The sequence below is a fragment of the Podarcis pityusensis genome (genome assembly GCF_964106645.2).
Source record: "Podarcis pityusensis genome assembly, chromosome: 7".
Classification (NCBI taxonomy): Eukaryota; Metazoa; Chordata; class Lepidosauria; order Squamata; family Lacertidae; genus Podarcis; species Podarcis pityusensis.
The window spans coordinates 88,591,830-88,614,368 of NC_138031.1; the positions used below are offsets into that span (position 1 = coordinate 88,591,830).

Below are 22,539 nucleotides of genomic sequence, written 5' to 3' on the forward strand. Positions count from 1 at the left end.
ATACCTTGGTTGTTCCCGTCACCGGCTTGTCCTCAGTTGCCATAAGGAAAAAGTGCTTGTGTTGTCATTTTTTTCTAATGTTGTGGCTACTGAGTACTGGCAGCTCCCCATTTATATGCACTCAATATGTGTGCAGCTGTGTATACGCACATAGCAACAAACCTGGGCGTGACCTGGAAACAACATATTCTATGTCATTTCACCAATGCGTCTTGGAATGTAACCCCTGTGTAAATGTGGGGGGGCCTGCCTGTATGGGGGGGAAATGTCCTAAATTAGTCCTTTGTTCTACCATGTGCAATTCTCTGCCTGTGAAAAGTGACACTATAGGAATGTTGCAGGAGCACTAAAGCTATATAAAGAAGCAAATAATAAACTCATCTCTTTCTGGCCTCTCACAGCCTCTAATATTTAAGGTGTATTGGACCCCAGACATCCCAGGGCACATGAGGCCAATACCTTGCTGAAACAAAGGATGCCTGGGTCTGGTCATTGCATTGATGGGAGACTGCCTGGGAACCAAGGGCAGTCCTATCAGCACATGGGTTTCTACTTGCACAATGGGACATTCCCCCTGTCCCTCCCAAAAAATATTCGCCAGGGGTTTGGAGGAACCCCTAGACCAGATTTAGGAAATGTGCAGGGGAGGAGAGGAGGAAATACTCAGTTGCACAAGCAGAAAACCTTGCGCTGACGGAATGTTCACATAGGGCTACTTTGGATTCATGTATGTCCCTTTAGGCTCCATGATGGAAGAAAGCCTTGTGCATGCTACACTAAGTTGCTGTTGTTTGAGATTGATAATTATTGTGTGTAAAAAATACTTACTTTGGATTGTATTCAACTAAGTTACACTCAGAATAGACCCTTTGTTTGTTTGTTTGTTTGTTTGCTTGCTTGCTTGCTTGCTTAATTATGTGTTCGTTTATTAAATTTGTATTCCACCCTATACCTGTAGATCTCAGGGCAGATCACATTATATAAAAAAAGAAAATGCATAATAACAACAAAAACAAAGTCAACCCAATAATCCCCCTTTCCACAACACATTTTAAAAGAGCACTGGATGTCAATCAGCCAAAGACCTGGTTGAAGAGGAACTTTTTGTTTGTATAAGGTGTGAAGGCGCCAGCCAAACCTCCCTGGGGAGCCACTGCAGAAAAGGCCAATCCTTATGTTGGCACCCTCTGGACCTTCATGAGACGGGCCTCAGAAGATGATCTCAGGGTCCAGGGCAGGTTCATATGGAGAGAGGCTAGAATTAATGAACCTAAATTATTCATGAAAATGATTTTCAGTAGTTCTGCTCTGAGTAGGACTAACATTGGATACAACCCTTTGGTAATAAGTCTGCTTTTAAATCATCTATCTGCTGTGCTTACTGTTTAGGATTGCCACCAATATTTCTGTATGTGTGTTGCTCAATTTTCTTTGGATTTTTTCTTCCTGACAAAGCTAACTTGATTTATATATTGTACAAGTGTTAAAACAAAAACTGTATATAAATTGTACAGTCAATAACTGTACAAAATCTGTTATATTGGAATGCTAGTCTGCAACTATTAATATTTCCATTTTACTCCAGAAAAGAAAAGAATAAATATTTAGAGCAATGTATTTTCGCATTCCAGTCAGCTAGTTATTCAATTAGTAATGGTTTCTTCATTTGTCAGGACACTGCCAGGGATGCCAAGGAAGGGGAAATTGATCATGTGGTTTAGAAGAGAATAAAGGTCACAATGAATTCCATAAATATAGGGATACCAGTGGGCTCTTCAATAAGCCATAATAGTTAGAGGTGTTTCACAGGGAGAACAGATTCTTCAGTGAGAGTATCTCTTTTGGATCAAGGGGGAAATGTGGTTTAAACAGAATGTCTTTTGACAGTATTGTTGTTATCCCATGTGAATAATTAGCTTGAGATTAGCTAATTTTTAATAATTGTATTTTAAACATTTATTTTCAACTTACTTTCTCACCATCTGGAAGCAGTCTGCTGTCCATCTGTCTTTTTAAATTATGAATATGACCCTGAAATAGGTGCTATAATTAACAGCAATAACTGTTCCATGATGCAGATTAAAATGTAGTATGTTTATTTAATTACTTCTTGATTCTGACCATCCATTGTTCATGTTTTATTGTATCTTTATTGCACTCTGTCAAGTTTTATTATGCAGTTCAAGATTGTTGTTTCTCCTGCTGCTGCAAACGCAAAAAGGCTGCAGAATCTCTTGTTATTGTTGAAAGATTTCTCAGCTTGGTAATGGTTTATGAAATACAGGTTTGCATTTCCTAATCCAAAGACAGGTAGAATATTGATCACAGTCCACTGATCAAATGCAGCCTGGATAATGGCGTACTGGTGACCATTATGTGATGAAAGCTGCTGTTGCACAAGCATTAGCTTATGCATTTTCAGTTTGGTAATCCAGACCTCACAGGACTCCATATTAGCAGCTCTTCTGCCCATGCAAAGCCTGGGGCTCCCGCTATGAACCTGTTTGCCTGTTGCTGCTTATCCTGTGGGCTGTACAATTGATCTTTTCAGGAGTCTGTATAGTTCCCCCAAATGAAGATTGTTTGGAGCTCAAACTTAACTGCTTAACTCTTCCTAGGAATTTGCTACAGTTTGAGTCCAGGGGTCTGTCAGCCAATTCTGTGGGGCACCAGAATATTTGGCTGTGGAAGTGGGATGTAGACCCAGTCAGCACTCCGTTTTGGAGGTGGTATTAGTAGAGTCCTGAGATAAGAAAAAGTTGCTCCCCATGACTGAGAAAGATGAGCACAAGTCTAAAGCCCTGCAGTTCTTTCAGAACTAATCAGAACCACTTTTTGCTCCCGTGTGAAGGTTTAAAGGCATGTTAGAACTGAAAGAGCACCCATCTGGGCATGCAGGACCTCAGTCACAAAAGCCTCCATATTCATCTTTAAGTTCACAAAAGGAACTCCTCAGCCTGACCCCAAACTTGCACCGGTGCATGGGTCTGTTGGGGGCAGATTACTGCACTTTGCCCACATGTGGAAGAGCAGATGGACAAGTGGGTTTTGGACACAATGTTGGCTGGATATTCTCTAGAGTTCACTTGTTTGCCAATGCATAGCAATCCCACAAACCAAAAGTCTTTTCAGAAGGCAACTCAACATTTGTTATGCATCAGAGCCATAGAGTCAGTAGTGCCAAAATTGGCAACAAGGGCAGTTAGTTTTCAAGAAAATGAAGTGGAAATTGGGTCGTTTTCGGATCAGCTGAAAATAATATAGAAATCCAAAGGAGCTGAATGGGACTTACTCCCTGATACATGTGCTTTTGAGTCCAGCCTTTTAGTAAAACATCAATCTATGATATTGTAGATGAGATCATGTAAAACTAAGTATGGTTCAACAGTACAGCTTTAATTTAGCAAGGTAGAGAGTGATTTTCCAAGAAGTAACTGTTGCTCAAGATTCTGTTGTACGTGAGTAACAAATTGCTAATGATTTGTGTAAAACATGCATGGATGAAAATCCATTATTTATTCTACCATCACTTGTTCCATGTAGTTGATGATTTTATAGCACTAGCAGTCATGCAAACACATTTGTTTTGAGCTGATGGCTGATCATAAATTTTCTCACTGTAAATGTCAGCAGGTTTGTGTATTGCTGCCATTACATCTTGTCTGGAAGCCTGAGCATTATGCAATTATGAGGAGGCAGCAGATGGCATCATTAACAAGAATGCTCTGAATGTTTACCACTTATGTGCATGTGTGAAATTAAAAGTAAGGTGACCTATCTTCACTTTGAAAGCATGATGTCAGTAGTATACAGGTGTTAATGTTGTTTTCCATAAACTGGAATATTCATTCTGGCCTGCAAAGCTGGTTCTTTCTTCATTAACCTTTAGCACAAATCTTATGGGTTGATATCCTCCTGAATGTGATGAGAGCTGTTTGGAAAGGCGAGATAAATATTATTCTTCAAATACTAATACTCAGCAATGCCCCCAAAGCGAGATGCACATTTCTGTTTATATCCCATTGTTGCTATTCAGTTGTGCTGTGATTATTAATTTAAGTATAAAATCTGGATGCTTAATTATATGGCACACCAAGATAGAATTTCAAAACTTATTGTATAGCAGTTCTGAAAGTAGGGAAACATATTTTTGTGTATTTCTGTGTCTTATGTGCATTCACAGAAAAGACAGTACGCTCATCCACACTGTTGTTTAATGTGAATAGTAAGTTTCCTGTACCTCCATGATGTTCTTTTCCAGATCACTGTCATCCCACACTTCCTTCTCCCTCAGTCCAGATTTGCTCATACTAGGAATACTCTGAAAAGGAGAAAGTACAGTATGAGAAAATCTGGATTGAGGGAGGGGAAAGTGTGAGAGGGCAGTGATTTAGAGAACATAATATGGACAACAGAGAAATAATGAAGGTACAGGAAGCTTACTATCCACATAAAACATGACCCCACTATCTGTGATTTAATCCTACTTTGAAAGTATGGAAGTGTAGCTGTGTAGGGAAATTATAGGCCTGGGGTATTGTAGGCAAGGTATTGTGATAGAACCAGAGGCTGGTCTTGACAAGCCAGGCAGCCTGCTGAGTTTTGGCACATTAAATCTCAGCAAGTGTTTTCTGGGACCCAGCTGCGAGTCTTTTGCAGAGGTGCAGCAGGAGCTTTCATGGGTTAGACTCAGAACAGAAGCTCTTTCAAAATTAAATGCATATCAAATGGCTGACATTTGAAGTCACAATATTAAGGACTCAGAGCATCAAAGTGTTAGATTGAATTTACGTATGTAACAACATTAGCTATACTGAATTAGATTCGAACATGCCTTTTGAGGAGCAAAATAGTGTTTTGTTTTAATTTTTTTTATAACAATAATAAACATTGAATATTGTATTGTATTGGAATGTGTGTGATTGTGCAAATTGAATTAAAATGTGTGACCCTGCATGCAAAATCACATTTTACCAGTTTTCTGCATGAAAGTATCAGGCCCCTATCAAAAATAATATTTCATGCAGAGTTTTTGAAGTAAAGGGGAAAAGTTCTTAAAGCATGTTTTTAGGACACAGCAGTGTTCTTAAAGCCTTGCATGTAATAAGTGTAGTTCTGGGCCTGGGTGCGTCACTGCTGTCTCAGTGGGGAGGTGCACAGGTGTCTGGATGCCTCTTGAGGATCAGCATGGACTTGAACTTGGAGGAGCAACACAGAGTGTTGAGGCTCGTCTCTTTTTCAAAAATATAAAACAAAATCACCCTTGGCCACTTTGTAAGTTGAAGGTAAGAGACAGGCAGCCCATGCCCAGCAGACAAACGGTAGAGAAAGGACCTTTCCCCATTTCTAATCTTAAAAAAAACACATTTTGTATAGGTTGTCAGATGCTCTGAAAGTAGTGCACAGATAACCTCAATAAGTTTTCAAGAAGGGTTGGAGAAAGGGAAGGGTCCCTTCCTCACAGCCTGAAGGGGATGAATGAGTCTCTTTTTCTTTCTGATGAGTGAAAGAAGGGGGCCTTGTATTCCCACTGCTTACCAGTATGGGGTGTATGGGGTGTTAGGGGAGGGATAGTACCTCTAGTGGGAGACACCTTGTACTCCTTCTGGGACAGTTTGTCTACCTTTGGTCCCCAGCCTGCACTCCGCTCTCACCTGTGGTTCCTAGAAGCTGTTAGCATGTGAAAGCAGCTTCACCCTGGGAAACAGCTTCAACTGGCTGGCTAAACCAGGTGAGGGTAGCCAGTGGGTCTCAAATCCTCTGTGAGTTAGGGACACTCCCTGCATGTGAAGACAGGCTCTGGCAGATTGAGTGGGCAAGACCAACAGTGGGTCTAGAAGGCTGTTTCTGCACATGCTGTAGAGGGAAGTGAGGGGCAGATGGGGCTTATCAACCTGGGAAGCTAGCCCATCTAGGAGAAGGAAAATTCTGATCCTAAACCTTCCCTGCCTTGCAGGATATCGTCAGGTGATGAAAAAGCTAAATCCAGAGTGGAGTCCCTAAGGCAATTGGATGGTGTCATGTATGTCTCCTTCTGGCAACTCCTGCAGCCAAGCTGGTGCCAAACATATTGCTCTGCTTTCCTTTGGAGCACATCAGTGAGGCCAAGAGAAGGGTCTTGTCATCTGGGCAGCCCAGGACTTTCATATACACTGCCCAGTCTTGCACCCCAGGGAGGTCACTTCAGTGTTGTTAACGCAGCAGCTGGACTTCACCCCCAGAGGTGCAGTCGATTGTCTTTAAAGACAGGTGGATGTCGTCAAGAAGTGGTGATGCCTCATTTGTTGCCATTGGCTTAGCTGCTCTTACATCAAAGTGTGACTGAGCAGGCAAGTGCTTCTTCAAGGTAGTAGCAGCTTCAGAAGGCAGGGTATAAATAAAAAGAAAGAGTAGAGAGGTGTGGAGGATACAGCAGACCAAGAGAACAGGAATGGAGATATTGAGGAGGTCAAGGGTCCAAGGAAAGAAATGGCAGAGGAAACAGACATGGGATGCCCTGTAGAGAAAGGCAGGGCAAAATTCTCAGATGAGAATGAGTAACAAAAATGCTAGGAGACTGACACAAGTGGGGTAGATTAGAGTAGCCCAGAGGAATTAGAATGAACAAGAAAATGGAAAGTGGGAGATGAAGAAGGAAACTGCAGATGGGCAGTTATCAATAGAAGGCTGAAAAAAGTGAAAAGAAGTGTTATATGTAGGATAGGCAATTTCTGTTTTTGTCTGAGGTATAGCAATACAATTCTGCTCCCCAGTATGACAATCCAGAGGGAGTGTAAAGTGACTCAATCGTGGTTTCCATGGTTACTGCATAGCTTGCTAACTGACCTCCTGCTGCCATCTTGAAGCCAACTGGCCTGAAACAACACAGACTTGAAAAGGGTTCCTGCTATATTCCATCACCTAGCAGACTTCATCTTCTATTCATTTATTGGATGTGTGTATGCATCAGTACTGTCTTGGGGAAGCCATGTTCCATATAGTAGGATACTCAGAGACAACACACTCAGAGTGACTACATTAGTAGTGTATTCAGTGATCCATTCTTGTACATCAGACTAAATTGCAGCCAGCAATTGTGTCAACGATCCATTGTATCACAGAGTCTGAACAAGGGGAATACAACGGTTTTTGTTGATTTATTCTTTTTTGCACCTCTAATATGTTCTTCTTTTAAAAGAGAATGAAATAGAAGATACCTTAACAGCATTTTTCAGGCAGATTCACTGTTGTAGAAGCTCAGAATGGGTGTTATAGGACTGGAATTAGCAGGTGGTTGGTTATTTGTATGGCAAGCTGTTCTACATTAAATGCCTTACCAAAAGATTTTTTAAAAAAGTTATTTAAGCCACAAATAAATATTTATAGTTTGATAGCAATGTATGTACACAGATCATGGATTTGGCTTCATAAATGTATGGCCAGAGGAACACAAATAATATATTGATTTAAATCTTGCTCGTTGTGCTAGAGAAAGGAAGTAGTTAATGCTGGAGACACTAGCTGTACTGACATGAGATTTGCAGTATGCCCATGAGTTCGTGAAATAGTGTGCCTCTTCCCCAAAGTCCTGTGTACGCATTTTAAGTGGAGGTAAATTGTTACTTAAAATAGATGGAGTTGACTTGCCTCATGCAAAAGTGATGCTTGAATTTCACACCAGAAATGTCCCCCTTGCCAGCAGCTGCCAGAGAAGAAACAGGAGAGCACTCTGCCCTCCCACGTGGAAACAATGTGACAGGCGGCCACAGTAGGAATGGCTAAGCTCAACACAAGGCCTAGTGCTTGTATTCACAGATAATAAATCTTGCTCTGTTGCATATTAGTTAATGATTACTTGTTCAGGGCTCACAGAATTGGGGTAGCCTTCAAAGGAAGGAAAATGGAAAAATACATCTTGCTTATCTTTCCCCTTCTCTTGAATCCTTCTACCATTGTGCCATATAGTATAAAAATTACTTAAAATACATACAAAATAGTGCCTTATTGACATGTGACACGGGCATCTAGTTGGCCACTGTAAGAACAGAATCCAACAGGGCAAAATTCTTGATCCTGTGCATACTTACGTAGGAGTAAATCCCATTGAATGGAACAGGCATTAGATTGCTATGCTAGCTACAGTAGTACATGCCATTTGTGAAGAATAAAGCAGACTTGCAGTCATTTTTCTTCAGATGGCCTGAAGCAGATTAAGGAAGTAAACCCCCATACCAACCATTTATTAATATACTTTTAACCCACTTTTCAAACAATTTGTATCCCAAAGTGACTCAGATCAATTAAAAAGAGAGAAGGGGGTCAGTGCTGCCATAAGACTTACTGTCATGGCCCTCCAGCTTCCCAGCACCACATGGGGGAAGGGAGTTCCTGGCCAGCTGAGAGAGTACACAGCTCTGCTAACCCTTACCCTTAGACAAAGCTGGCCCTCCAGCTGTTTTGGGACTACAACTCCCGTCATCCCTAGCTAACAGGACCAGTGGTCAGGGATGATGGGAACTGTAGTTCCCAAACAGCTGGAGGGCCAAGTCTGGCCATGCCTGCCCTTAGACCTTTCTGCTGCCTCCAGGTAAGCAGTTATTTACTGCAGTGCTGCTTTTTCCCAATTAGCCTAAAATGTTTCATGAGTTTCCCCAAGAACAACTCAGAAGTAGCATGTAAGAGCTTTTAGACTAGGGTTTTAAGAAGCTAAAAGTTTACTTAAAAGATATAAAAAGAAGATAGTTCTTAGGAAGAAGGTTTAAACCCAAGAAAAGTTATATGCACACAAAGGAATCTCCCCAACTTTGAGCAAAAGAACAAAATCCCTCCATTTTCTCTATCTAGACACAGTAAGCTTAGTAAGGATTGCCATTCATAAACTTAGTACCAAAGCAAGACACTGGCAGATGTAGTCTGTGACTCATATGCCCCACAATCAGGGTTCAATCAGGTCCTTGGGTATTAATTCCCAACTGCATACAGACTGTGCATGACACATGCATCTTCAGTGGGTTTTCCAGCTCCCACTTTGAACCCAGACAAGTGGGTTTGGCAAGCCACCCCATAACCCTCAAACAAACCTATACCCCAGGTTTCTATTTTTATGACATAATACAGTCTAAGAAGGTGAAGTCCATCCTCTTCACACTTACAAACTAAAAAGACAAAACATGCAAGGGAAGGGAAGGGAAGGGAAGGGAAGTAACAGGAAAAGATAGAGAAGGGCGAGCAGTTTTTCAAGTTCAGAATGAAGTTGTAATTTAGAAGCAGGTGTTTTTATCTAATGGGGTTAGGTTGATTTTCCTTTCCTGGTGTTCTTGATGGCTCTTGATGGCATACATTTTGTAGCATTTCAACTGAAGATCTCATAGTCTTTTCCTTATTTCAGCATTTGTAGGCAGTCCAGCAGTCCTGTCACTGACCCCTTCTTCGGATACCCTACAGTTACTCCCAGCAGCTCTGTCCCATTATATCATCTACCTAGAAGGGTGGGGTGGTAGCAGAGGCCTCTTTTTAAGGCCCCCTGTACCTCCTTGCTGGCTGATAAAGAAGCAGCATTGGAGTCAAGAGACTGTAGCCCCTCAAGCCTTTGCCCTTCTCTTTCTCTCCCCAGAAAACCACTCTCCTTCCTCTGTTCCTACCTTTGAGCTCCATGAGCTCTTCTTTAAGAGCAACAGCTGCTCCAGGCCCTGCCATTCTCTAGGCTGGGCCTGCTGAGTGGCAGCCGCTCTGGCTCCTGTAGAGGGGAGTTGGTGTCTCTTTAACGGGGCAGCCCTTGTAATGGGGCAGATATTCAGTGCATGTCTACATAACCAATCACTAATGTTAACTATCAACACACACACACAAATTTTTGAGAATTGTCTTTCATATGAGTGTTAAGAATTTTGTTAGAGATCTCTTCCCATTCAACAACAATTCAGAGATCCCAAGTAAGAAGGAAGAATTAAACTAGTATGTCTGCAGTGCCGCTGTACCTGAAATACATCTTTTGAAATTACTAGGTATGTAATCATCAAAGAATGTTGTAGAACATATAAAGGAATATTTTTAGGGACACCACTTGACTGATACTAGTCGCTGACATTGGCCACTGGATGTCATGATTGCACTGCAAAAGTATTATCAGAGGAAAAACATGTATCTGGAGTTAAAAAAAAAATTCTAAAAAGAACACACATTTAAATTGTTAACACGTTTATCTTCAGGAATATGTTTCCTTTATTTGGATTCTGTACTGGAATTTTGTTGCTTTTCAGGCCAGCAAAGTGAGTCAGCAGCTAAACCTGTTCACAGAATCCAATTTTTAACTCTGCTTAAAACTTTAGAGAAGCTCCAAGCACTAGCAACAGCAGGGTCACACCTAGAATCACAAAATCATAGAATTGTAGCGTTGGAAGGGGTCATCCAGTCTAACCCCCTGCAATGCAGGAATCTCAATTAGATCATACAAGACAGACCTCTGGTTAAATATCTCCAAGCAAGGAGAGTCCACTGCAGATGTAGCTGTCGAACAGCTCTTCCTGTCAGAAAGTTCTTCCTGATGTTTAGTTTGAATCTCATTTCTTGTAACTTGAATCCATTGGTTTGGATCCTGGCTTCCAGAGCAGGAGAAAACAAGCTTGCTCCTTCATCCATGTGACAGCCCTTTAGATATTTGAAGATGGCTATCATATCTCCTCTCAGACCCTTCTTTTCCAGGCTAAACATACCCAGTTTGCTCAACTGTTCCTCATAAGGCTTGGTTTCCAGACCCTTGATCATCTTGATCGCCCTCCTCTGCACACATTCCAGCTTGTCATTATCCTTCTTAAATTGTGCCCAGAACTGGACACAGTGTTCCAGGTATGGTTTGAAACTGCTGGAAAGATTAAGGCTTTTATTTCCCTTGATGTGGACTTTTGTTGATGAAGCCTAGAATAGCTTTAGCTTATTTTACTGCTGCATCACATTCATGGTCTACTAAGACCCCTAAATCCTTTATTAGTGTACTACTGGCAAGCCAGGTGTCCTCCATCTTATATTTGTGTGCTGGTTCTTCCTGCCTAAGTGTAGAACCTTACATTTGTCCCTACTGAAATTCATTTTGTTAGTTTGGGCTTAGTTCTCCAAAGCTATTTTAATATGGTATTTATATTGGCTTGCTACAATGGTCAGCTGTCTTTCACAACAATAGCTCATCATTTTCAATAAATTTTCTGTTCTTTTCTCATTGGAATTAAATTAACTATATCACAAATTGTTTAGTCATGATCTGTGGTGACAGCTCCATAGAAGTACAATGTATGCCGTTCCTTCAAATTTTGGAATATCTATGTATGGTTGAGACTGTTTCCTTAGTAATGCTGTTAGAAATCATTTAAAGAGTTCTCATCATTTTGTCATCGCTTCTTTTTGTTAACTCCTCTTGCAGGTAAAGTATGCATTGAACCACTTTAATCGGAAGTTGTCCTTGGAGCCTAAAGTGTCGGTGAATGCTAGAATTGTAGTAGTTGGGGCATCAAATGTTGGAATCTCCTTCCTAGAAACATTGACTTTTTGGTAAGTATTTAATGTGTGTAGCTTCTTATAATTAGGGAAATCCTGTATGCTTTAATATTTCTCTGGTTCCCCCCCCCCCTACATTTGAGTTTCTTCAGCTTTTCTAACTTACTTATGCTACTGTGACCCAAAGCTCTGTGTGCACATTGAGTCTTTTCCCCTTCCACCTTCACTCCGATGTTGGGGATGTCTCAGGCTGCCTCTAATGTGTATACAACAAATAAGATTGCTGTAGGTACCTAGGTGTTTCCTGCAGCAAGCACTTACAGAGTAGGCAACATACCCCTTATAGCAAAACATTAGAAATGGGAATATTCACTTAATCCCACTCATTGCTTGCAGGGGGCTTCCTTCCTTCTTCCTTTGCAGAATTTATGCCCTGGGAATGCGGAGGTGAGGAGAAGAGTAAGTTGCCAGCTAGAGAATGAGGGATGTATGATGACTGTAACAGTTTCCTCCCAGCCAGAATACCACCATGGAACAGATCTGCTTAGTGCATAGTGGCATTCTCAAATTAACCTTCCTACCTTTTCCCTCTACTTTCCTTCCCTTTCATGCACAGTCTTTTAAACTGGTTGCTTGAGGAAAGGTCCTAGGTCTTATTTTGACTTGCACAAAGCAAATACTGTTGGTGATTTAGAAATAAATGTGCAGAGGGGAGGCTCAGCCAAGCTGGGTATTGTAGACATGTCTGTGTGGTTATTTTAGGAAGTGCATACCTCTTCCCCTCCAGATGGGTGGGGTATTAATAATAATAATAATTTTTAAAAATGTTTGTGATGGGAAGGCAGTGTAACAGCAGTGTACCCATGGCAAGCAAGTTTGCCTCATAAAGTGTGGACAGTTATGCATGGGGGTTCAGATGTAAAGTGAGTCTCTTGTTCTAAGGGTAACTCACAATGTGTTTATTTTAAAGTATTTTAGCCAACATTTCTAGTTTTTGCACTCAGTGTGGTCTACAGCATAAGAGTTTAAGGCTGAATCCTATGTATGCTTGCTTGAACTCAGTATAATTTACTTTTGATTAAACACAAATAACATTGCAAAACAAATAATTAAAACAATACTTGAAACCATTGTTGTTCATGCTCTCATAACTTCCAAATGAGATTACAGTGGTACCTTGGGTTAAGTACTTAATTCGTTCCGGAGGTCCGTTCTTAACCTGAAACTGTTCTTAACCTGAAGCACCACTTTAGCCTCCTGCTGCCGCCAGGCTGCCAGAGCATGATTTCTGTTCTCATCCTGAAGCAAAGTTCTTAACCCACAGTAACATTTCTGGGTTAGCGGAGTCTGTAACCTGAAGCGTATGTAACCTGAAGTGTCTGTAACCCAAGGTACCACTGTACTGTAATGAGTCTGCCTTTGATGACTTCTCAGGCACTTGAGTTTGTCCAAAAACGTCTTGTTAGATTGTTGACCAAGATGGGTCATACAGAATACATCTCACCAGTTCTTAATTAAACTACTGCCGATCATTTCCAAGCATTATAATTCTGCTATCCATTTCCATCTCCTTTGATACACAATATTCTTTATGACCAGGCCCAGAGTAGGAATTCCTTGTGAGATTGTAGCACCACGTGTACACTATTAAGCTCTGGAATCAGGGTGAAAAGCTTGCACTTTGTGGGTTTTTGTGTTTGTTTTAATCTATTCCCTTTCTTTCCGAACTCACTGTCCCCTTGATTGTTTGCCTTTTTGAAACATTATTTTAAAGACGGCAGCCGGCTGCCAGAGATAGGTTTTTTGTGTGTGTAGATTTCCATATGTATTTTTGCTAAAGGTCAGTGTAAAGCTACTAAAAATACCAAACAGTATTAAAATACCAAATCAGAGCTGTCCAATTATGAATAAAATCAGTACAAAAGCAGTTTCTCAAAATATATCAAGGAAGGAGAAGCTAAGCTGCATATATCCTCTGTATATTTGTGGCTGAAACTGTATAACACCATTCAGGAAGGTCAAGAGATTTAATTTTTTAATTTTTTTATATATATATATTTTAAATAGTTTTTCAGTTTAAAGTTTTATGGTCAATTACCAACAACCAACATAATCTTTCTGATTTCTGATTCTTCTGGTCATTTTTGCCATTTTGGCATAATCCATCAACCTAATCTGCCATTTTTCTCTGGTAGGGAAGATTGAATTATTTTTGGATTATTATATAGTTCATTTTTTCTTTTAATATCTTGCCTATATTTAACTATATTACGAGCCTTATTGTATATATTATATATTACATATAAGGTGTGTTTGCGTGAAAGCACAAACACTCAAAGTGTGTCTGGGGGCAGGAGTGCACCTGGAAGCCCCACTCCTAATGCCCTCATATGCATGCTGCTCCCCTTCCATCTCCAATCATCTCCATGTTGTGTGGGGTAGGTCTGCAAAAGGCTTCTGTTCACAGAAGTAGAACACCTCACATGATCAGGGACCCTAATTTATCAGCATCCCGGATCACATGAAGGGTTCTGTTTGTGTTCAAGTGAAAGCAAGTAAAAGCCCACTGCATCATTTATACAAGGTCATCCCTGCAGTTATGCTGGTCAGCAGGAGCAGTACAAAAGGCACAACTCTTTTGCAAAACAACAACAATGAGCTAGTGAATATCTCTTTTCGTTGCATGTCCTGTTTTGGTTCTAACATGAGTTTGGGAGCTACTATGTGAAAGACCTTTAAAATCAATCAAGCATAGAAATCTAGCTTCCCTACATCCTAGTTCAGCAAATTCCCTAGAATGACTATTTTGACTCAGTATTATTATTGTTAATTACCTACCCTTCACCCTAAGGTCCCAGAGCAGGTAACAACATTAAAACACAATATTAAAAACAGTTTAAAAGAACTTAGAATCACAAAAACTGTTGGTTTTAATCTTGTATTTTTCGGTAAACGATAAAATACTAGATATAATACAAAGGAGAATTACCTGGATGCCTAGATCCAGGTTTGGGGGCAAGTACTCTTTGGTGAAAGAGCTCCAGCAGAAAACTTAAAAACACAAAATATGCAGTAAACAAGCATTTTGTTTAGAATATAGGGCTCATTTGTTCTTGCAACCACCAATAAAAACTTTGCCACTGCCAACGTTCTAGCTGTATGAACTGTGTATTGATTTGTAATGTTTTGTTGGGTCTCTGGACCGTAATAAAGATTGTTGTTGTTGTTGTTGTTGTTGTTGTTGATATGCAGTAAACAAAGTATGGAAATATACCCTGTTAGACTTTAAAAATTTCCCCTTCTAAGTTGCTTCCAAAATTCCCCATTTTCCTTAGCATTGAAAGAGACCACATGTTTAGTAAGTTAAAAATGGCTTACTTACAAACTCTTCAAAGGTCAGATTCATACAGCAGCAAGAAAAGACAAACTTTAACCTGGGTTCCAAAATCATAAATGTTTCTTAATTATTTGTATAGAAACACAAAGTTGGTTTGCATAAGACACACAGTCTAAGCTTGGAACATCCAGCTTAGACCTTATTACTAGTAGAGTTTTCCCCTATCATCAGTTCCTTGGTTATTGGCTATAAAATTGAAAACACTAGTGCCTTGCTGCCTATACCTGCTCATGCAGTAGTGGAAGAGTTTGCACAGTGCTAAAATAGGGACAACCTGTAGCAGTTCTCATGCGTTTGCAGGCTCTTGTGTAAGAGAAATAATATATTTGTTTTTAATTTCATGCCTTTTCCTATGCAGCATTCTGTTGTTGTTTAGTCGTTTAGTCGTGTCCGACTCTTCATGACCCCCTGGACCAGAGCATGCCAGGCACTCCTGTCTTCCACTGCCTCCCTGCACCATTCTAGTGCAAAGCATAAAATACTGTAGTCTTTCTGTGACGAAAAAGACATTATAATATAAAGCAAAACATCCTAAAAGCAAGCAAGTGGGATCCTCCTTAATGAGCATCCTGGTTGCACGCGGGCCCCTAAGCCACCCCCACTGGGAGAGTTGTTGCCAGGCGTGGCCCAAGCCTTAACCGTTGGGCCCCGGGATCGCGCCAGGCTGTTTGGGCCAATCGGGGCAGTTGGCGCGATTCCTGGGGCCTATAAAAGCGGCAGCGTGGCGTAACTGGGGGAACTTGCATCGCGCTGCCGAACACCCGCCCTCCTTACCTAATTTTAGGTGCTGCTGCTTTGGCCTTGCTTTGAATTGGGTCACCTGCTTTGGAGCAGGGGCTGGGTAGGAATTTTTCCATTTGACAGATTGGATGTAGCCACTTGGTTTTCGCCTACCCCCTTAGCAATCGTCACAACTTCATAAGGTTTGGCGGTTAGGCATTGACTTATTGAAGTGTGTGGGAGGGGAGGTGCGGCCATCACCTGCCCCTCCATGAATAAGGGTAAAGGAATCTGGGGGTCCTGGATCTTGTCCGAAGTCCTCTTGAGGGGCTAGGGCCATGCCAGGACCACAGGAAACCCAGGGTGAGCTTTGATGGTCTTCATCAATGTTGCTCCCTCGTTTGGTGTTTACCCTTTCAGACAGAGAAGCAGGAGTCAGTTATAGTCTGTTGCCAGTGCCTAAGCCAACACCGCTCACTTTGCTGTAATCAATAAAGTTGTGGCCTAAATTTTGCCCAATAACTTAAACTAAAATTTCGTGTCAGTGTGAAGTTATTTTCAGGGGAAGGGCTTGGGGGCCTCGGAACACAAGCAAAACTAAGCAGTTAAAGCAGGAGCAGAATATACACTAAAATCAAGATTCTAAATTGGTTTGCTTAACTAAAATCATTTTTACCCCTACCCCACAAGCAGGTGGTATCTCACTAGGTGTAATTCCACATCCTGGATGTCGTAACCAATAAGGGTGTCCACTTGGGTGTCCACTAGCCACATGAAAGAGAGCCTGTGAAATGGAACAAAGTTTTCAGATACAATCACATTGCAGGGTGGGAATCTGATATATTCTGGATATTTTAAGATGCACTAATAAAATATGCCTTGTTATAACCACATCTTTATCTTGAGCAGTCACTTTTATAAATCCACACAATGCTGCAGTTTTATAACTTTTGTTGGGGGAGACCTAGGTTTTTTTTTGGGGGGGGAATTATTTGTCCTGTCTTCACGCTTTTTATGATGGAGGACCGCTGTAGCCACCCCCAACGACACGTTCTCAAGATGGAGGGGGAGGGAACAGCTGCAGTCGCCTGCGGTTCCTGCGCAATGTTTGCCATCTTGCCAAAGGTTGCAGGCAGCTTTACCTGCAGCAATTGCATGTTGATTGCCCTCTTAGAAGACAAAGTCCAGCAACTGGAGGAACGTGTAGCTACGCTCCAAAGAATTAGAGAGTTGGAGCTCTTCTTGGAAGCAACAGAGCACACCGTCTCCACCAAGGAGGAGACAGGGGACTCCCCTGAGAAGGAGGCTAGTTCACCAACACAGGAGCCAGATATATGGAGAAACGTGACTCAAAGAAGTAGGAGGCCCAGGGTTCGCTCTGATTGTTTAGAAATACACAATCGCTTTGAGGTCCTCTCCCCTAGCATGGAAGACGAAGAGCAGACTCCATTTGAGGATCTCTTCCTCATTACAGTCGATCAGGTATATGAAGACGAGCAGCAAAGTCAGTCCTCAGGGAATGTGCAGGCGACCTTGGAACGGACAGTTCACGGAAGAACCCCGACCAAACCTAAGAGGAGGCGTGTAGTGGTGATAGGGGATTCCCTACTGAGGGGAACAGAAGCAGTGATCTGTGGGCCTGACAAGATGTCTCGGGAAGTGTGCTGTCTCCCCGGGGCTAAGATCCAAGATGTAACTGAACGACTGCAAGGAATCATAAAACCCACTGACAAATACCCCTTCCTCTTGGTTCATGTGGGAACCAATGACACTGCAAGCAATAGCCTCCAGAAGATCAAAAGAGACTACGAGGCTCTGGGCAGGAAATTGAAGCAATTAAATGCACAAATTGTCATCTCATCTGTCCTCCCAGTTGAACGACGTGGCCCAGGGAGAGAGGGAAAAATAGTAGAAGTGAACAGCTGGCTTCGCAAATGGTGTAAACAGGAACGGTTTGGATTCTTAGATTACGGACTGCAGTTTCTTGAAGATGGACTTCTGGCAAGCGATGGGCTGCACCTCACAACGGTTGGGAGGAATGTTTTTGCCAAAAATCTCAGAAAGCTCATCAGGAGGGCTTTAAACTGACTAATGTGGGGGAGGGAGACAGTGCTCCTGAAGGTAGGAGTCTATCAATTGATGAAGATGATCATCCAAATGTCATAGACCAAATGGAGCAAACAGCACGCAGACCTAGTGGTGGGAGGAAAAAATCCTTAAATAAGAGACACGGGGGAATGATTAATGGACTTCAATGTCTGTACACTAATGTGCAAAGCATGGGAAATAAACAAGATGAGCTTGAGCTCTTGGTATAGCAAACTAAATATGACATAATAGGCATCACTGAAACCTGGTGGGATAAGTCCCACGACTGGAATGTAATAATGGAGGGATACAATCTATTTCAGAGAAACAGACCAGACAAGAAAGGAGGAGGAGTGGCGTTATATGTCAGGGATGTGTATACCTGTGAAGAGATCCAAGATTTAGAACCTCAAAGCCAAAGTGAGAGCATTTGGGTCAAAATTAAGGGAGAGAAGAATAACAGTGACCTCATTGTGGGAGTTTACTATAGATCCCCAAGCCAAACGGAGGACATAGATGATGCGTTCCTGGAACAGATGGCCAAGCATGCAAAAGGAAGGGAGATAGTAGTAATAGGGGACTTCAATTACCCGGATATTTGTTGGATGTCAAACTCAGACAAGAGCAAAAGGTCAAACAGATTCCTCACTGGCCTTGCAGACAACTTCATTGTCCAGAAAGTGGGAGAAGCAACAAGAGGAACAGCCATTTTAGATCTGGTCCTAACCAATGTTGATGACCTGGTTAGTGGGGTAGAAGTGGAAGGAGCATTAGGCGCGAGTGATCATGCTCTTCTGAAGTTTACTATACAGCGGAAAGGAGCAGCCAAGCATACTAGGACTCAATTTCTTGACTTTAAGAAAGCCGACTTCATAAAACTTAGGGAAGTGCTGGGTGAGATCCCATGGACAGTAATACTAAAAGGAAAGGGAGTTCATGATGGCTGGGAGTTTGTTAAGAGGGAGATACTAAAAGCACAATGTCAGGCAATACCAATGAGACGGAAACATGGAAGGTGCCTAAAGAAGCCAGGGTGGCTATCCAAAGAACTTTTAACTGAGTTAAGATTAAAAGAGGATGTGTACAAAAAATGGAAAAGGGGGGAAACCACCAAAGAGGAATTCAAACAAATAGCCAGCACGTGTAGACACAAAGTCAGAAAAGCTAAAGCACAGAATGAACTCAGGCTTGCTAGAGAGATTAAAAGCAACAAAAAAGGCTTTTATGGGTATGTTCGTAGCAAAAGGAAGAACAAAGAAACAGTGGGGTCACTCAGAGGAGAAGATGGTGAAATGCAAACAGGGGACACAGAAAGGGCTGAACTCCTCAATGCCTTCTTTGCCTCAGTCTTCTCCGATAAAGAAAACAATGCCCGACCTGAAGAATTTGGAGCAAATGATTCAGCAGAGCAAACACAGCCCAGAATAACTAAGGAGATAGTACAAGAATACTTGGCTAGTTTAGATGTATTCAAGTCTCCAGGGCCAGATGAACTGCATCCAAGAGTATTAAAAGAACTGGCAGATGTGATCTCAGAACCACTGGCAGTCATCTTTGAGAATTCCTGGAGAACAGGCGAAGTCCCGGCAGACTGGAGGAGGGCAAATGTTGTCCCTATTTTCAAAAAGGGGAAAAGAGAGGACCCAAATAATTACCGCCCAGTCAGTCTGACATCAATACCAGGGAAGATTCTGGAGCAGATCATTAAGCAAACAGTCTGTGAGCACCTAGAAAGGAATGCTGTGATCACCAATAGTCAGCATGGATTTCTGAAAAATAAGTCATGTCAGACTAACCTGATCTCGTTTTTTGACAGAATTACAAGCCTGGTAGATGAAGGGAACGCAGTGGATGTAGCCTACCTTGATTTCAGCAAGGCATTTGACAAGGTGCCCCATGATATTCTTGTAAAGAAGCTGGTAAAATGCGGTCTTGACTATGCTACCACTCAGTGGATTTGTAACTGGCTGACTGACCGAACCCAAAGGGTGCTCATCAATGCTTCCTCTTCATCCTGGAGAAGAGTGACTAGTGGGGTGCCACAGGGTTCTGTCTTGGGCCCGGTCTTATTCAACATCTTTATCAACGACTTGGATGATGGACTCAAGGGCATCCTGATCAAATTTGCAGATGACACCAAACTGGGAGGGGTGGCTAACACCCCAGAGGACAGGATCACACTTCAAAACGACCTTGACAGATTAGAGAACTGGGCCAAAACAAACAAGATGAATTTTAACAGGGAGAAATGTAAAGTATTGCACTTGGGCAAAAAAAATGAGAGGCACAAATACAAGATGGGGGACACCTGGCTTGAGAGCAGTACATGTGAAAAGGATCTAGGAGTCTTGGTTGACCACAAACTTGACATGAGCCAACAGTGTGACGCGGCAGCTAAAAAAGCCAATGCAATTCTGGGCTGCATCAATAGGAGTGTAGCATCTAGATCAAGGGAAGTAATAGTGCCACTGTATTCTGCTCTGGTCAGACCTCACCTGGAGTACTGTGTCCAGTTCTGGGCACCACAGTTCAAGAAGGACACTGACAAACTGGAACGTGTCCAGAGGAGGGCAACCAAAATGGTCAAAGGCCTGGAAACGATGCCTTATGAGGAACGGCTAAGGGAGCTGGGCATGTTTAGCCTGGAGAAGAGGAGGTTAAGGGGTGATATGATAGCCATGTTCAAATATAGAAAAGGATGTCACATAGAGGAGGGAGAAAGGTTGTTTTCTGCTGCTCCAGAGAAGCGGACACGGAGCAATGGATCCAAACTACAAGAAAGAAGATTCCACCTAAACATTAGGAAGAACTTCCTGACAGTAAGAGCTGTTCGACAGTGGAATTTGCTGCCAAGGAGTGTGGTGGAGTCTCCTTCTTTGGAGGTCTTTAAGCAGAGACTTGACAACCATATGTCAGGAGTGCTCTGATGGTGTTTCCTGCTTGGCAGGGGGTTGGACTCGATGGCCCTTGTGGTCTCTTCCAACTCTATGATTCTATGATTCTAATTCATTCCTGAATTTATATACACTCCTAGGGCCTGGATATTAAGTCCACTCAGCCTTTCTTGATTTTCTTGCAGGAGAGAAACATGCTAAAAATAGAATCAATTTTAAACCTAATCTTTAAAAAGGAAGCCATTTCCTCTTCATTATTCTTACTACCTAATTATTTCGCATAAGCAGTTAGCACAGGAGCAGACAAATATGATTCATTTTCAGGCATACTAGTTACTGTGATTGGGGCTTTGAAAAGATTTAAAACATAAATGTTTTTAAAAATGCTGGAAAGATATAACCCCACCTTTTTTTTTTTACTTTTGTTAAGGTGCTAACATTAGTCACTGCTGTTTTTGTAGCAGAAAACTGTAAGCTAGAGTAGCATCTCAGCTTATTACCTGAGCATGGAAATAGGTTAAGGAGCATTCCTTTAAAATGTGTATGTCCCTCTGAGATAGAAAATACCTCCTGCATTTTTCACTGGTGCTTTTTTATTTTCAGTAGAGTGGCATAAAGAGGTTTTAGTAGCAAGGTGTTGCCTTAATGGATCTTATAGACATTGTTTTCATTTTCCTCTCATGCTTCTCCAGTTATGGAAGTGGGGCTATGAGGGGCCTTATACATCACAAGCCATGTTCCATTACTGATACAGCGTCTGCATTTCTGAAGAACCAGGGATCACAATTTCAAGGGTGCACTGTAATGTCAGTTGTGAATGCCACATTAATATTTTAATTGCCAACTTTCCCAATAACCATGGAACTGATGATAGGGGAAAAGTTGTATCTCTCAAAATAAATATCTATATTGCAGGGGGAAATGGTCACTTAAATGTGCACGTACCAGTCACAGTTAATAGCACTTCCCTTGCTAATATATAGATACATTTCGTAAAAGCACTGATTTTCTGTTTAGAATGAATTCTTATTTCCTTTTCCTTCCTTTGGGGCTGTTTAGCTGTCTAAAAATAGCTTAGAAATTGCATGCTTCTAAAACCTAACTTGTGACAGAATAGCTACAAGTCCTGTTATCTTGTAGCCCAATATTACACAATATCCTGCACAGCTGTCTTGTTTGGCAATAGGTAGCATAATGCTTGCTGTTTAATTAGGCTTTTTATCTTACATTTGTCTGAGAATGTCAGGAGTCTTCCATGTCGCCTGCTGCTAATTAGTTGACTAATTAAATAGTTAGTGCTTACTTGCTGATCACAGGGCTAACATGTAATGAATGTTTTAGTAATTGTTATTGTTTTATGCTATCTGCCTTTTGCCACATGAATTGGCTGAAATATGTGCCCCCTTTCCCCACTGTTTTCCCCTTCATACTGAGGGTAAATTATGCCAAAGCAAAACAATACAATGGTTTGTCATGTGCTCAGTCTTACTGGAGTAGCTTCATTCAGGTATTGTCTCTTTTCATGGGACAGAGATAAATAGGGCATGTTCTATCTTGCCTTGTTGTGAAATCACATTTACAGTGGATGGTGTCCATGACAAATGTGCCACAAACCCAGTAGAGAAAGTGCCTTAAATTTGCAACAGTCAATTTAACATATGTAGTTATACAGTACATCCAAACATATTTTTTGGGAATTATCTTTAAATATATTCTTTTGCTAGCATAAATTGAATACTTCTAACCTGGGTTTTATTTTCTCTATGCACAGATCTCCACCATGTCTTTCCCTTCATTTCAGTAGAGGGAACAGTTCCTCATATCCATCCCTCAGCAGGTATAGAGCAGCCCCACCACTGAAGTAGATGAGGAGACAATTTGCTCAGCATGTGAATCAAAGCACCCACAGACATTTGAGTTGGAGACAGTATTCAGCTCTGTGTGTTTGTGTGAATGGCAGTGTGCAGAGGCTTC

General features: G+C 41.6%; 1 protein-coding gene across 4 annotated transcripts in view; it reads left to right on the forward strand.

Moving 5' to 3' along the window:
* CFAP61 (cilia and flagella associated protein 61) overlaps positions 1-22,539 on the forward strand; it is a 126,869-nt gene that overhangs the window by 61,934 nt on the left and 42,396 nt on the right. For all 4 annotated transcript variants that reach the window (XM_081015133.1, XM_081015135.1, XM_081015132.1 and 1 more), the window contains one exon: positions 11,393-11,520. In XM_081015133.1, the coding sequence (XP_080871259.1) occupies positions 11,393-11,520 (128 nt within the window). The remainder of the gene's footprint in view (positions 1-11,392; positions 11,521-22,539) is intronic.